Source organism: Martes martes, assembly GCF_963455335.1.
Source record: "Martes martes genome assembly, chromosome: 1".
Lineage (NCBI taxonomy): Eukaryota > Metazoa > Chordata > Mammalia > Carnivora > Mustelidae > Martes > Martes martes.
The window spans coordinates 116,350,877-116,368,504 of record NC_137888.1 but is presented as its reverse complement, the minus strand read 5'-3'; the positions used below and the strand labels follow the sequence as shown (position 1 = coordinate 116,368,504).

The following is a 17,628-nucleotide window of genomic DNA, read 5'->3' as shown; positions in this document are numbered from 1 at the left end:
CCTGAGCAGCCAGTGTTCCTCTAATTTTTAACATTCACCTTCCTAATCTTCAGTGACTTAATTTTGCATATTACCTCCCCAATTTTCATAAAACTAATATACATCATTAGTCATAATTAAATGCCTACCTTTTGTGGGACTGTACTTAAAGATTTATAAACAATAAAGGTTAGTATTATCAGTGAATAAATGGACTGCTGTGAATAATACAGGTCATGAAATACAAAGAAAAAAGGTGATATAACTTAACAAAGTGAATCAAATGTCAGATAGTATCAAAAAAGATTCACATTTCCCCTCGAAGAACAAGCAGCAGAGTAACTGCTTTTATGAATCCAAAGTGATCAAATTAAACCAAGTTCATAGTTATTCCATTAAGCCCTAGAGCAACTCAGAAGCTACTAAAAAATGGAAAACATGGCAAAACAAACTCAGATCCTTTTTGTCTTTCATACTGCTGCTATTCTCTCTTAAGGCTGAACACCAGAACAGAAGAAAGGATAGGCATCTGCCATATTTAGAGCACTAGGCCAAGAAGAAAACATCTTTGAGTTGACTAATGAAGCATCAAAGACTCTGAACTCTAGTCTTACTTACATGACAAAAAGAAATGCTTGGGGCTTCAGGGTAGCTCAGTCAGTTAAGTGTCTGCCTTTGGCTTGGGTCATGGTCTGGGGTTCTAGGGTTGAGCCCCAGATCGCGCTCCAAGCTGGGCCTGCTTCTCCCTCTCTGTGCCTGCCCCTCCCAATGCTTGTGCTCTGTCTCTCCCTCTAACAGGTGAATAAAACCTGGAAGGAAGGCAGGCAGGCAGGCAGGCAGGCTTAGACAAATCACTATCATTTGGATTTTCTGTTACAAGCAGCCAAACACTTTTAGGTTTTACAATTAAGAAAATTAAAACTGAAGTACAGGCTTAGTTAAATTTTTAATCCTCAGTATTTCATTTAGGCTACTCTAAGTGTATGTCAAAGTACAAAATCTTTTAAAAAACAATCATGACTGGGGCGCCTGGGTGGCTCAGTGGGTTAAAGCCTCTGTCTTCAGCTCAGGTCATGATACTGGGGTCCTGGGATCGAGCCCCGCATAGGGCTCTCTGCTCGGCGGGGAGCCTGCTTCCCCCTCTCTCTCTGCCTGCCTCTCTAACTACTTGTGATCTCTGTCTGTCAAATGCATAGATAAAATCTTTGGAGCGCCTGTGAGTTAACCCCAGTGGGTTAAAGCCTCTGAGGCCTTTGGCTCGGGTCATGATCTCAGGGTCCCAGGATCGAGCCCCCAGTCGGGCTCTCTGCTCCATGGAGAGCCTGCTTCCTCCTCTCTTTCTCTGCCTGCCTCTCTGCCTACTTGTGATCTCTGTCTGTCAAATAAATAAATAAAATCTTAAAATAAATAAATAAATAGATAGATAGATAAAATCTTTAAAAAAATTAAATAATATAGGATCCCCATAGAAATATTGGCAAAAGATACCTACAATTCACAAATGGCCAATAAACACAGGCACACTATTCTCAGTAGTGATCAAAGAAACACAAACTAAAAAAAGTAAGATTTTTTAAAAAAAACTACGAAATGGCAAAAACTCTTAAGTGATATCACACAAGCATAATAAACGGATTTTATGAAACAATCTCAAATACTGCTGGTAGAAATACAAATCAGTGCAACCTTTTAGGTATTTCATATTTGTGTCATACTTATTAAGACGCCAATTCTCTGTATTCTGAAAATTTTTTTGTTCCTAGAAAGAAAAAAATGACACTGAAAATGCAAAAAGATTCATAGCTAAGGCTTACAATTTCCAAAAACTTACTGTTTCAAAGCTGCCTTTATGCATCAAGTCAATGGGTGGCCGGAAGAGATCTGCAAGGGTAGTTAGTTTCTTATCAATTGCTCCCCCGTTTCTTAATTCCTGTTCTTGCCGAACTGCAACACAAGAGGATAGAAAAGTTTTAGTTAGCCAGAAAATAAAAGCATGAATCTCAAAATATAAAAACATGCATCAACTGCAAGAATTACTGAACAACGTGCCTGACCTCATGCAAATGTAAATAGCTAATGCTGATTCTGAAACACATACAAAGCAAGGTGGGGAGACTCTTAAGACTTAGCGCTGCTCAAATCCAAATGTAAGGACAAAAGCTTTACAGTAGAGTCACCCAATCAAAATATTTCCTTCTCATATTCCAAGCAAACTTGAGCACAGGAGAAAATTTTCATCTCCATTTATCCAGTTCTGAAAGTGAGCCTAATGTATCTGTTGTTTCTAGCTACATTCCCAATCTTTAAAGATTCTGGTAGTGAGAGAGAAAGACCACCTCTTGTCACCTTCTCCTGGAAGGGTACAGACTTCCCTGGGTGACCTGAATCAGTCTGGGTTCCCCTTCAACTCTCTTCAAAGTTTTAAGACCTATCTGTGCTGCAATGAGCTCATTATAAATCAACTACAAAATCAAGCATGGTCCTATGGTTTTTCATATTCTCTAAACAAATCTCCTTTTCTTTAAGATTCCATGGCTAAATCACCACTGAATCCTCCAAAAGGATGCGCCAAGAATCTCATTCTAACTCACTTCACAGAAAGTTATAAACCTATCCCAAACAACTGTAGCCAAAATGTTAAAGAGTGGCTGCTTTGCGTAGTTTGGCTTTTTCCTCTTCTGTTTTTCAATCCCCTACAATAAGCATTTTCATTGCGATCATTCCTTTAACTGACAGATTTCAGGATTTCCTTTTTTCTACCAATTAGTCATTTATTCTTCTACAGTACAGTTGACATATAATATTTTTTTAGTTTCAGGTATAAAACATAGCGATTCAATAATTATATACATTACAAAATGCTCACCACTGTTAAACATAGTTACCCTTTATCACTATACAAGTTATTACAGTATTAACTATATTCCCAATGTTGTAGTTTTCATCACTGTGACTTATCTTATAATGGGAAGTTTATACCTCTTAATCCCCTTCATCTATTCTGCTTATCCTCCCACTCCTCTCTGGCAACAACCAATTTATTCTCTGTACTTAGGAGTCTCTTTATCACTTGTTTGTTCGTTTTGTTTTGTTCTTTAGATACCACATATATGTGTAATCATATGGTATTTTTCTTTGTCTGACTTATTTCATTTGGCATAATACCCTCAAGGTCCACAATGGTGCTATGAATGGCGAGGTTTCATTCTTTTCTGTGACTTAGTAATATTCCACCATGTAAATACCACATCTTCTCAATGCATTCATCTATTGATGGGACACTTACACTGCTTCCATAACCTGGCTACTGAAAATGTCGCAATAAACAAAGGGATGCATATTCGTTTTCTTAGGATAAATACCCAGAATTATAATTACTGGGTCATATGGTATTGCTAGTTTTAATTTTGCTGGGAACCTCCATATTGTTTTCCATAGTGGCTGCACCAATTTGCAATCCCATCAACAGTTCACAAGAGTTCCCCATTCTCTATATCTTTGCCAATACTTATTTCTTGTCTATTTCATACTAGCCATTCTGACTCATGTAAGATGTCAGGATCTTGAGGAAAACCATCTTTTTCTTTTATTATAGTCAGCATTTAAGTGCTCATTCAAAAGTTAATTTACTTTGTAAATTACCAGATTTCTTACATTTCTGCATCATTCTTATTATTTTTCTATCACCAGTTAGGTTAGCATTTGGAACAATTTAGCTCAAGGGGAAGTTAGTAACAATCACAGACTGAATTCATAATTTCCTTTTAAAATAGGGTCACTGGGGTGCCTGGGTGGCTCAGTGGGTTAGGGCCTCTGCCTTCAGCTCGGGTCATGGTCCCAGGGTCCTGGGATCGAGCCCCGAATCGGGCTCTCTGCTTGGCGGGCAGTGTGCTTCCCCCTCTCTCTCCGCCTGCATCTCTGCCTATTTGTGATCTCTCTCTCTCAAATGGATGAATAAAATCTTTAAAAAAATAAAATAAGGTGACTCCTCAAAGTAATTATGCCTGATATTAATCATCTTTTTCTTTTTAGGAAAAACTATATAAAACAAACCATGATCCTGACCTGTAGGAGAATATATGGGTGCTTTTCCATCTTGTGGTTTTCTATGTGGGAGAAAAAGCGGGGAGAAGAAAGAAAAGAGAGAGATAATAAACTGGTAAAAGATACCTACTAGTTTCAGTTTGAAAATCTCGGAAACCATCAAATATTGAACGTGCAGGCCGTCGTCTTTTAGGAGCTTTAGGAGGAAAAAAAACCAGAAATGATACAAAAATGTATACCTTAATTTGGAACAGTTCTAAAATCTTCCTTATCTATATGTATTTGTTTGAAAACGCTCATAGATTATAAAGGTGTCCTCCTTCAAAAACTATTTAAAAACTTTCAAGTCATTCATGTAAAATAAACTCAACCATCTTTAGCCCAACCATTCTGTTTTACAAATAAGAAAATTGAGACCCAGTTAAGAGATGTAACCAAACTTGTGTAAAAGAGAACAAAAAAGATTTTGAGAATGGTGACAAAGCTAAATACATGCTGCAAACATCTAATTCAAGTTAGCCTAAGGGGTTTCTGACTATCCTTTGGTGTAACACTTCAGTTGAGTTCCTATCTTCTAAACCATACTTAAGAACAACTTATTAGTTAATGGATACACATGTAGAATTATAAACACCAAAAACATTTTTAATTTTGGAAGAAAAATTTTTTTCCACAATTACACAATGGGTTAGTTGAAAGAAAAATAAACAGAACCAAGATCTTCTGATGCCCGATATAGTATCTATTACCCAATCCTTAAGTATTTTATAAAGTCTAAAAAAATAATAAAAATGTTATCTTCCTATATGTATAAGTTCAGATCATTTATATACATTATAACAAACAAGGACATTTAACAACTCCTTCAATATGGGTAAGAGTTATTAAATTGGCTTATGGCAGGGCACCTGGGTGGCTCAGTGGGCTGAGCCTCTGCCTTTGGCTCAGGTCGTGGTCTTGGAGTCCTGGGATCAAGCCCCACGTCGGCGGGCTCTCTGCATAGCGGGGAGGCTGCTTCCCTCTCTCTCTCTGCCTGCCTCTCTGCCTACTTGTGATCTCTGTCTGTCAAATAAATAAATCAACTCTTTTAATTAATAAATAAATAAATAAATAAATAGGCTAATGGCATGCCTGGCCAGCATGTAAACAGAACAATGCTTCATGTTAATAAATGATGAATAGCAGTAAGAGTAAACAGATAGAGTACAAAGTCCCCCACCCCATGTCAAAGTATCTTTCCCAAAAGTCTGTGCATGCCATTATATAATTTTATATCCAAGAATTAAGTAAAAAACAAAATGCAAAACTGAACATTAAAAAATCTCATTAAAAAAATATTTTCTTTACTTGAGAGAGTGCACGTGTGCGCACAAGCATGAGCAGGGGGAGGGGCAGAGGGAGAGGGAGAAGTAGGCTCCTGGCTGAGCAGGGAGCCCGATGTGAGTGAGGCTTGATCCCAGAACCCAGAACCCTGGGATCATGCTTAACTGACTGAGCCACCCAGGTGCCCCTAAAAATTGTCATTTTTGAAGTATTATCTGTATATAATTTATGTACACTTCTGTATTTTTTTAAAGATTTTATTTATTTATTTGACAGAGAGGGAGAACACAAGCAGGGGGAGTGTCAGGCAGAGACAGACAGAAGCAGGCTCCCGGCTAAGCAAGGAGCCCAAAGCAGGGCTTGATCCCAGGGCCCCACACATTTGCGAATTTATATTAAAGAACCACAAAATTATCTCAAGGAAAAGAGATCTGATTTAAAAAAGGAAAGTGGTGTCTGGGTAACTCAGGCAGTAAGCGTCTGCCTTGGGCTGAGGTCATGATTCCAGGGTCCTGGGACTAAGGTCCGCATTGAGCCTACTTCTCCCTTTCCCACTCCCCCTGCTTCTGTTCCCTCTCTCGCTGTCTCTCTTCTCTCTCTGTCAAATAAGTAAATAAAATCTGGCATGCCTGGGTGGCTCAGTGGGTTAAGCTTCTGCCTTTGGCTCAGTCATGATCTGAGGGTCCTGGGATCAAGTCCCAGGTTGGGCTCTCTGCTCAGCGGGGAGCCTGCTTCCCCCTCTCTGCCTGCCTCTCTGCCTACTTGTGATTTCTCTCTCTCTCTGTGTGTCCAATAAATGAATAAATAAATCTTTTTAAAAAAATAAAATCTAAAAAAAAAAGGAAAAAGAAACTTCCATGTTTTAGTTCTGTATTCAATTTTATTTATGCTGAAATTATTAAACTGAAAAATTTTAAATTTAAATATTGCACTTTCTCCTCCCTCTTTCCCTCCTTTCCTTTATAAAGCAGCAGCAAGGAATGTTATTCTTTCCAATCTTCTAATTTTTAATCAAGAGTTCCTACTTCAAATGTATATGTTTCTGGCAGGAATAACATGGCCTCTCAAAGAATACCCTCTTAAAACTCTTTAGCAAATACTTTTTAACCATAACAATTAGGAAAGTAAGGATACCTGAGGATAGGGTATAGAATGGCTGCCTAAACAGAGCATATGATTATTGGGGAGGTAGTACATACAAGATAATTTTCTTCTATTTTGAAACTGCCAAAGTCAGGCCACTCAATATTTCACACCTACCCACCTTTTTTCCACTTTAGCCTTTCTATATCAGGCACCTAATCTCCTGGGGGAGTCTCCTACTTCCTCTTTTGCAAACCTTGGACTCAACCCCTTTTATTTCTTGGGCTCATAACCTCCTCCCATTTGTTTCCTCCTAGTTTATGCTAAGTCTATCCAAGAACCTATCCTCAGGCCATACACAACGCCTCTAGTCCTAGGACCATTATTATAGGCATACCTCAGAGATAATGTAGGTTTGGTTCCAGACTACCCCAACAAAGCAAATATCACATTAAGACGAGTCAAATGAATTTCTGAGTTTCCCAGTGCGTATAAAAGTTACGTTTACACTAAAGTTGACCAATGAATAATACAGATTTGAACTGCACGGGTCTACTGACATGTGGGTATTTTCAATAAATACAGTATAGTACTGTAAATGTGTTTTCCTTATGATGTTTTAATAACTTTTTTCCAACTTACTTTATTGTTAATACAGTATATAATACATATAATATAGAAAGTATGTGTTCATTGACTGTTTACATTATTGGTTAAGACTTCCAGTCAGCTGCAGACTATTAGTTAAGTTTTGGAGTGGGCAAAGGGAGGTGAGGGGGGAGACAAAAGCTATATGAAAATTTCAACTGTCTGGGGTTCAGCTCCCCTAACCCCTGAGTTGTTCAAGGAACAACTGTATACTGTAGTCCATTATATGTGCAATATTGCTAAAAAATGCTAACCATCATTGGAGCTTTCAGCAAGTTGCAATCTTTTTGCTGGTGCAGGGCCTTGCCTCTATGTTGATGGCTGCTAGACTGATCATGGTGGTAGTTGCTGATGCTGCAGTGGCTGTGGCAACTTCCTAAGATAATGAAGTTTGCTGCATTAATGGACTCTTCTTTTCACAAATGATTTCTCTGTAGCATACGATGTCATTTGATAGCATTTTACCCACAGTAGAACTTCTTTCAAAACTGGAGCCAACCAAGCAGCACCTGGCCTTGCTCAGTCGGTGAAGCACATGACTCTTGATCTTGGGGTCGTGAGTCTGAGCCTCATACTGGGTGCAGAGATTATTTAATAAATAAATATATATATACATATATATTTTTTAATTGGAGTCAATCCTCTCAAACCTTGCTGGTGCTTTATCAACTAAGTTCATGTAATATTGTAAATCCTTTGTTGTCATTTCAACAATCTTCACAGCACCTTCACCAGTAGATTCCATCTCAAGAAACTATTCTCTTTGCTTATCCATAGGACGCAACTCCTTCACTAAAATTTTATCTAGAGATTGCAGCAATTCAGTGACATCTTCAAGCTCTACATCTAATTCCAGTTCTCTTGTTATTTCTACCCATATTGTACTCGCTTCCTCCAATGAAGTCTTGAACCCTCAAAGTCATTCATGAGGGCTGGAATCAACTTCTTCCAAACTCCTGCTAATGATGTTATTTTGACCCTTTCCCATGAATCGTGAATTGTTCTTAATGGCATCTAGAAGGTGAATCCTTTCTATGAGGTTTTCAATTTACACTGCCCAGATCCATCAAAAGAATCACTATATATGGCACTTACTGCTTTATAAGATGTATTTCTTTAATAATAAGACTTGAAAATAAAAAATTCTCCTTAATCTATGGGCTGCAGAATTGGATGCTGTGTTAGCAAACATGAAAACAACATTAATCTTATTGGACAATACCATCAGAGCTCTCAGATGACCAGGGGTATTGTCACTAAACAGTCATATTTTGAAAAGAATCTTTTTTTCTAAGCAGTAGGTTTCAACAGTGGGTTTAAAATACTCAGTAAAACATGCTGTACACAGATGTGTTGTCATCCAGGTTTTGTTGCTCCATTTGCAGGGCTCAGGCAGGGCAGATTTATCATAAAGCTTAAGGGCTCTAGGATTTTCAGAATGGTAAATGAGGGCCAGCTTGAACTTCAAGTCATCAGTTGCATTAGCCCCTAACAAGAGAGCCAGCCTGTCCTTGTAAGATTTGAAGCATCGACTTCTCCTCTCTAGCTATGGAAGTCCTAGCCAGCATCTTCTTCCAATAGAAGGCTATTTTGTCTACACTGAAAAATCTGTTGCTTAGTGTAGCCACCTTCATGGATTATCTGAGCTAGATCTTCTGGAGAACTTGCTGCAGCTTCAGTATCAGCACTTGCTGCTTCACTTTGCCCTTCTATGTCATGGAGACGGCATCTTCCCTTAAACCTCATGAACCAACCTCTGCTAACTTCAAATTTTTCTTCTACAGCTTCCTCACCTCTCTCAGCCTTCTAAGAATTGAAGAGTGTCTTACTCTGGATTAGACTTTGGCTTAAGGGAATGTTGTGGCTGGTGTGATCTTCCATCCTGACACTAAAACTTTCTCCTTATCAGCAAGCAACAGGTTGTTTCACTTTCTCATCATATGTGTGTTCAAAAGAGTAGCACTTCTCATTTCTTTCAGAAATTCTTCCTCTGCATTCACAACTTGGCTAACTGGCACAGGAAGCTTAGCTTTTGGCCTATCTCAGCTTTCAATATGCCTTCGTAACTAAGATTAATCATTTCTAGCTTTTGATTTAAAGTGAGAGACATGTAACTCTTCCTTTCACTTGGATACTTAAAGGACCTTATAGGGTTATTGACCAGCCTAATTTCAATATTGCTGTGTTTCAGGGAACAGAGAGAGTCCCAAAGAGAGACAGGGAATGGCTGGCTGGTGAATCACTCGTATCAAGTAAGTCCACCACCTTATATGGGTGTGGTTTATGGTGCCCCAAAACAATTATAATAGTACAATCAAAGATCATGGAATACAGATCATTGTAATATAGTAATAATGAAAACATTTGAAATATTTCAAGAATTACCAATATGTAACAAAGAGACATGAAGTGAGCAAATGCTGTTGGTAAAATGGCGCTGACAGACTTGTTCAACACAGGGTAGCCACAAACCATTTATCTGTAAAAAGCACAATATCTGTGAAGCACAATAAAACAAGGAATGCCTATACTCCCACCTGCCTGTTCAGTATGTGTTTCCTGACTCTTCCAAGCCATCTTCTATATAGCAAACATTAGTCCTTTGTATTCTCACTCTATTGCCCATGTAACAGGAATGCTGGTCGCTGAGGTCAATGAGGCTAAGCTACAAAATGCTAATAAAGATTCAAAAGGAGATCCATAGAATAGGCAAGTGGGACAGGTGGAGAATAAAAATTTAGTCAGAAGAGTGGCACTGCATCACATTTTCATAACACTCTGTTAATAACTGGCTTAAGAGAAGACATCTGGATTTTCAGATCTGCTCCTGCATTCAATCTGTTGTTATTCCTATAGCTGAAGTAAATGAAGGAAATTAAAAGTCAACCTGACTTAGATACGTAGTTGTAAAGGGGAGAAGTATTTTAATAGTATTTTGAGATCATTGTGAATATTTTCCTTTGATACTGCACCAAAACTCAACCAGCAGTAGTTTCTTAAAGGTTAACTGCAGCATGGAATCTAAAATCTTACCAATGAACTTTTCATTACCTGCTCCACTAAAACCCATTGGTCTATGCAGTAGGTAGTTTCTAGGATGGCCTCCAATTATCCCAATTTCCCAATATTCATAACCCGTGTGTGAATATCTTGAATATGGGCAGGATCAAATGGAATGTGGTAGAAGTGATGTGATGTGTTGTCACTTCTAAGAAAGATGGTGGCTTCTAAAATGTACTGTCTTCTCTTGCTCTCTCATTTGCTCTATGGTAAGGAACTGATGTCTCCAGCCAACCAACAGCCACAGTAAGCTTAGGAGATCCTCCTCAATTCAAGCTTTGAGATGATTATAGCTCCGGCTGACACCTTGATTATACCCTTGTGAACGACCCTAACCAAAGATACCCAGTTAAGCCACGCCTGGATTCCTGAACCACAGAAACTGTGAGATAACAAATGTTTGTTATTTCAGGAAGCTAAATTTTAGAAAAATCTGTTACATAGCAATAGATAACTAATCTATCTATTCAATTTATCTTATTGTCTGTTCTTTTAGCTATGCACAATTTTGTAATCTGGCACACTGGTCATTTGAAAATATGAGTTCCGGGGCCCCTGGGCAGATCTGTCAGTTAAGCATCCAACTCTTGATTTCTTTCGGCTCAGGTCACAACATCAGGGCTGTGAGATCAGCCCACATTGGGCTCTGCTCTGGGCACGGAGCCTGCTTAAGATTCTCTCTCTCTCTCTCTTTCTCTCTGTGTCTGTCCTTCCCCCACCCCCCACCCAAAAAAGAAAGAAAGAAAGAAAGAGAAAATATTTGTTCACTGAGTTATGCAAACATTCCAAACACCAACTTCATTATACAATAATAACAAAAAAATCAACATCTGTTATTGCTACCACTAATCTCATCAGAAAGCCTTTAAGTAATGGGAAGCTATCAAAGCTCCTAATTGTGGATATAAACTCTAAAATCCTAATTCTTCCCTGAAAGCTCTTTTTTTAATAACTGGTAACAAACAATGTCAGCTGTTTGTCTTAAAGCAGCAACAGATTTTTGTTCAGATTCAAGAAAATGTCTGCCAAATGCCTGAAGTCTAAACCATAGTTTGTCAGGAATCTTTCAAGTAAAAATAATGTTCCACAAAAAAAGCAGCTAGTTTAGCTCACAACTCAAACAACCGTACAAGTGCTTTTCCTTAAAGTAACCATACTACGTCAGTATGCAGAAGTGCTTTATGTACACACCCTATTTTGTAAAACAGAATAGTTTAAAAATGTGTACTCAGGAGTCAAGACTTAATGAAATTAATTTTTTACTGTTTCATCAAGAACATTAAGTAAAATAGGTTTATTTTTTTAAGAATTGTGAGTGTATGGCAGTGAAGAATTTACAGTTCGGTGCCACTACCCTGACTCAACTAAGATGCAACAGTCTGATCCATCATTGCCTCTGAACCATCAGTCCAAATGCCAAAGATGTAAAAAAGGCAAATAACGTCTTATAAAAATTATTATGAAAATAGTTTGCAGCTTAGACTCCCAGACCACACTTTTAGAATCACCCTTTAAATCAATTCTGTCCTAAGAAGAAAATAGTTCTCCAAAGACCTTTATCAGGTTATAGTAAGATCTAATAACAGAAATTAGGACTGACTTCCTAACTCTACATTCATTCCCATCCCTCTCTTCAATGTTTATTACACCAGAGGTAAAAGGAGGAAAGGGGTTTCAAATGAGAACTCTTTTGCCTCTTTACAACAGTTAAATAACAGAGAATTTATTTCCCATAATCTACCCCACTCAGAAATCCTGCCTTATTCCTTGTAATAAAGAAAAGATAAAGCTTCCAAGGGCATTACCCCTCAATTCCAATATCCATTCATAACATTTGTACGAAAAAAAAATGATGAACAATGCTTCATTACTTCTGGTATATTAACAGCACAATGACTGGCTGAATCAAAGTCCAGAAAGCCCATATTATACTTCAATATTCAGTTCTTACAGTTTTCTTCCTCCCATCTTTATTTCTGAATCTAGACAACATATTCTGTTATTTCTCACTAAACTCCAAACTGCCAAGTCAAAGACTGATCTTTAAAAAAAACTCTAAATTACGGTGTCTTTTCAAATTAAAACATAGCATTTATATCATTTTCTTCATCTTTTTTTTATAATTTATTTCTTCTCCTTTATTCAAGTTTACCTACAGAACTTTTTATTTCTCTGCATTACCGGTCTCAGTATGTACAATATACATTTCTATGGCTTTGCCCACCAAGATTATAACCTTATTTTCTATTTTTTTAACATACCAATTACAAAAGGTAAATAAGTGCTTATTAAACTAAAACTATAAATTTTCTTTTAATGTAATTAAATGTTACATTTTCTACTGTCTCTCTATGCATCCAGACTGATACCACAACTTTTTGTATGGATTAGGTATTACTTTCTCCTTTGTTCAAAACAGGAATGGCGCTTCTGGAAATTTAGAAAGAGTAAAGACAAGATGTATCAAGACAGTAAGGATGTGGCAGTCAAGTAAGTGCCCCTCAAAATAAGAAGTAATCGGAGTCTTTTATCTAATGATAGATTTGTTTCCATTATAAAGCAGTTATTTCTCTTTGCTAATGTTCCTTCTTTTGGCCTTCTACAACAAATATTTTAGTCTGTTTCTCTCCTTGGAAAGAAGCAACTGTGCAATTTTCCTTAAGGGAGTACAGAATTAAAAGATAAGAACTGACTCTACACTTAAAGTTAATAATCTCTGAGCAAGTCTTCACATCTTATGATAACTTCATTAAAACCCTAAAAATAACAACAGAGTCCAAGAAAACTAAGGAAAAAAGATGAACTTACCACCAAACAAAGGTTCTGGTTCCACCAATATTTCCTGTTTTTGAGGAATTGGGGCACGAACTTCTTCTCTATTAAAAGAAGTAGGAAAATATCAAAAGGAAAACTTTTTTGCTACATGTTCTCTCCGTAACTACTGTGAATGCATCCAAATTAACAAGTTATATGAACACCAAATTTAGTGACTCTTAGGAACCACGTTGTTAAATAATAGTTAGATGGTTTCCATACAGAGGTCAATTGGAGTGAAAGTATCTGGCATAGATGGCACAAATGATTTATAAAGAGAACAAACAGAAAAAGAAAAAATATTTTCCCTTTCCTCTTAAGTTCCCTACCCTAGATTCTTTACAGGAAAAGAAAGTGGGGGAGCTTACAAAAAAAAAAAAAAAATCAGACAAAAAATGAAAAAATATAGGCATAGTAAAGGTAGTACTATATTGCTACTACATCAAGCAATAGATCATTAAATCACATATACTAAAATAAGTTTATATGAACAAGCAGTAAATTTTATGCTAGTTTTGAAGATAGTTAACATAGGTATTACCTTGGATTATTTATTAAATAAACTCCAATATATACAGAACAGAAAAAGTCATTACTCATCTTTTAAAAGCCTATAAACTCTTCAAAGTTTACCTCCAGAGGATCTATTAATAACCCATTTCCTTCAGCAGAAAATACTCATTTAGAAATACTGTAAAAATGGTGTATGTTTCTTTAAATATCAGTTTATTTTATAGTTTTAACTCAAGTATTAATCTCTGCTGATTAATGTTCATAGCAAGGAAGAGTATGTTCCAAATTTATTACTGTCCTGCTCACAATGTTGATTTAAGTCAGACCTAATGTTTTCCATTCAGGTGTTTCTAATAATAACTGAGCTTAAGGCCCTATATTTGATATTTGATAGTTGGAACTCCAAAACATACTTTACGAAATAAAGTATGAATACTCATTTGTCAACAAAAACATCCTATAATCAAAGAACAACTAGATCGACTAAGAAATCTATAATTAGGCAAAGATGAAGGATAAAAGGTAGTTTAAAATTAAGTACATCAGTCACTGTTCACACATAAAATTTCAATAATCTGAAAGAAGAGACAATGGATCTATAGGAGGAAGCTCTATTAATCCTCTTTCATCAAAGAGAATTAGTCCATTTTCTTAATAAAACTAAGAATTTAAAAGACATCTTTTACCTAAATAATCTTTCCATGCTATACCTGATTTCACAGAATATATGTAATTACCTATATCTATAACAATTACTCAAAAAACAAACCTTAATCTGATGAAATACATCAATTAGCATATGGATTAAGGAGTAGTCCCTATACAGAAAAAATTGATTACTATATGTTTGAGGGTATCCGTTCCAAGATTGCTAGCTACCCAACAAAATGAAAGAATGAATCAGAAAAAAGAACTGTAAAGAGTGAAAATTATAGTTTAGGAATTAGGAGCCATTATCAAATGTTAATCAATTAGCAATACAAGCAATCTAAGTCAAATTATAATGTAATTCAGTAGGAAAAGACATTCACCTATCAAAATTATTATTTTTTTTTTAAAGTAGGCTCCACATCCAACGTGGGGCTTAAATTCGCGACCCTGAGATCAAGAGTTGCATGCTCTACTGACTGAGCCAGCCAGGCACCCCATATCAAAACTATCTTTAAACACAATTAAAAAAACATGTTTTATACAGGGATAACAGTTATATTCCCCCAAATCAGCCATGAATACCTGTTATTTCTGTAAGCTAAATCATTTCATATTGATTTCCATGAAAAATTTGAGGTATATTGGGGGGAATGGGACACCAACATCTGAAATAGTAGCCAACACTGATAGGAAAAAACTTTATGAGGTATTAATAATGATCTCTAAAGTTCACTCTTCATGTGGAAACAATCAGTACTCTAGAATCTGGAACTAGATCAATGAAAGAGGCAACTATGTCTTGAATGTCATTTGGCTTTTTAAATCTATCTCTACCTTAAAAATAATATCTATGTATGTCTTTAGTCTATTCCCTTAAACAGGGAGTTTCTCTTGTTTAGTATCTCATGTTGTAAACACTCAGAGTTATAAAGGGCTGTAAGCTTTAAAGTCTTATTTAAGGATCTGTTTAATTTCGCTTCAAAAGTCAATGGTTTTCCTTTAGGTAGCATTCATCTCTAGTATTTTCCAAAGACTTAGAATTTTACCCATAAGGTGTTCATTTCAAATTCTCATTACCAAATGTAAAGGGCAAAAAAACCCAAATTTGTTCACCATTTACTATCATTCCCTATAGAGTATGGTTCCATATGTTAAAGTGCTTCCAATGATTAACCATATGTAACTATCATTAAGGTATAAAGGACTAGAATTATTTTTCAAATAATTTTTGTGGCAACTCAAAACTCTCCTGAGACAATGTAAGAAAATTTAGAATTGGGAAATCTGAGCTTTAATTGGCTTTATTGCCATATCTGCTATGTACTTACTGTGTAGCCTAGGAAAATGGCTATGCTTTTGCTTCCTCATCTGTAAAATGTAGATAATAATGTCATCCTGTAAGGTTCTTTTGAAGATTAAATAACAGACATGACAGTGCTCTAGAGAATTTAAGGTATGTAAGCATAAAAATGTACCCGTGACACTTTTTCAGATGCTTTCAACTTTCAAGTTTTTCAAAACCAGAGAATTAACCTAAATGACAAAAAATGCAACTGCTCAACTTAGGCAAGGAGTAGCTCCTAATAATGAATAATAAATTCATACTCTGTGTGTGGTCTCACTGTGGAGACACTTGCTGAACTGGTACTGGGCTCTTCAGCAATTCCTCCACCATCCAAAAACATAGTGACTGCCATCTCCAGATTATTGTTGCAGGCTTCAAGCATATGTTTCCCTACACTTTCGCTTGCACCTGAAACAGCAAAAAGGGAAAAAGTTTAAAAAAAAAAAAAAAAAAGACAACTTCTTACTAAAGGTTCACATTAAAATACAGAATTCCCAAGCAAATTAATAGTACCTTTTCCCTTTTAGGATGAATGACTTCTTTTTAAAAACCTGTTTGTTTACTTTTACAATGTTAGCTGATTAGTAAATACACAAAGCTAGAAAAGAAACTATCGGCATTAAAACAGTGGTCCTGGGGCACCTGGGTGGCTCAGTGGGTTAAAGCCTCTGCCTTTGGCTCAGGGCATGATCCCAGGTCCTGGGATCGAGCCCCGCATTGGGCTCTCTGCTCGGCAGGGAGCCTGCTTCCTCCTCTCTCTCTCTCTGCCTGCCTCTCTGCCTACTTGTGATCTCTGTCTGTCAAATAAATAAATAAAATCTTTTTAAAAATTTTAAAAAAATAAAATAAAATAAAACAGTGGTCCTCCTTCATAATAAAACCAAACTAAATAAAGCATGTCTTTAAATGAACCAACTATATATTTGTTAAAAATTGAAAAAATGATAAGGAAAAATGAAAGACTACATTCTAGAAAGTTAGAAATATTTTGTTAAAAGAATGCATTTCAGTTAACATTTGTTTCCATCAAAAAGAAAGCATTTTTTTAAAAGATTTTATTTATTTATTTGACAGAGATCACAAGTAGGCAGAGAGGCAGGCAGAGAGAGAGAGGAGGAAGCAGGCTCCCCGAGGAACAGAGAGCCCGATGCGGGGCTCGATCCCAGGACCCTGGGATCATGACCTGAGCCGAAGGCAGAGGCTCTAACCCACTGAGCCACCCAGGCGCCCCAAGAAAGCATTTTTTTAATAACAAAGGGAGAGAAGTGAGACAGGACATACTGTCAAAACTATAACCAAGTCAAAATCTGGTAAGAAATGTCAACCTTCAGGGCCACCAGGGTGGCTCAGTCAGTTGTGTCCAACTGGATTTTGGCTCAGGTCGTCATCTCAGGATCATGAGATGAGGCCTTCATCCAGCTCAGCGCTGGTGTGGTGCCTGTTTAAGATTATCTCTTAAGCTCCCTCTGCTCCCCCACCCCAACTCTCGCTTCCTCTAAAAAAAAAAAAAAAAAAAAAAAAAAAAAAAAGTCAATCTTCATCATTCAGAACTGACCCTACACACATTTATTCATTTGTAAAGCCAATATAGTCATCAGATGCAATGTAAATTGGTAAAGCCCTTTACAGTAGCAATTTTACAACATTTATCAAAAAGCACTCCTTCTTTTGACCTAGTAATTTGGGTTCCTAGTCAAAAAAAGACTTTTTTAAAGATTTTTTTGAGCAAGTGCATATGCCCAAGTGTGGGAGTAGGGCAAGGGCCAGAGGGAGAGAATCTTCAAACAGAACTCCATGCAGAATGCAGAACCCCAAGGAGGGCTTGGTACCATGACCCATGAGATCATGACCTGAGCTGAAACCAAGAGCCAGATACCTACCAACCCAAGCACCCCAAAAGACTTATTCTTTTTTCTATTCCATATCAAAAACTACAAGCATAAATATGTCCATATACATGTCCAGTATAGTTTCAGTTAATACTGAAAAACTGGAAACATAAATGTCCAACAGTACTGGAATCTAAGCTGTAGAATCTATTTGATGGAACATTTATGATCATTACAAGGCATTGCAGGTTTTCCATCTGAAATGACTTTCCTTCTACCAGAATCATGTACCTTATAATTTCCTTCTAAAAGGGGTGTGTGTGTGTATGTGTGGTCTGA

At 36.8% G+C, this 17,628-nt stretch overlaps 1 protein-coding gene across 1 annotated transcript in view; it reads right to left on the bottom strand.

The window, feature by feature from the left end:
• Positions 1-17,628, bottom strand: part of UBXN7 (UBX domain protein 7) — a 52,203-nt gene that overhangs the window by 17,963 nt on the left and 16,612 nt on the right. Inside the window, exons 2-5 of the mRNA XM_080796209.1 lie at positions 15,721-15,868; positions 12,946-13,013; positions 4,154-4,219; positions 1,811-1,923 (exon numbers count right to left, since the gene is read on the bottom strand). Coding sequence (XP_080652335.1) covers positions 1,811-1,923; positions 4,154-4,219; positions 12,946-13,013; positions 15,721-15,868 — 395 coding nt within the window. The remainder of the gene's footprint in view (positions 1-1,810; positions 1,924-4,153; positions 4,220-12,945; positions 13,014-15,720; positions 15,869-17,628) is intronic.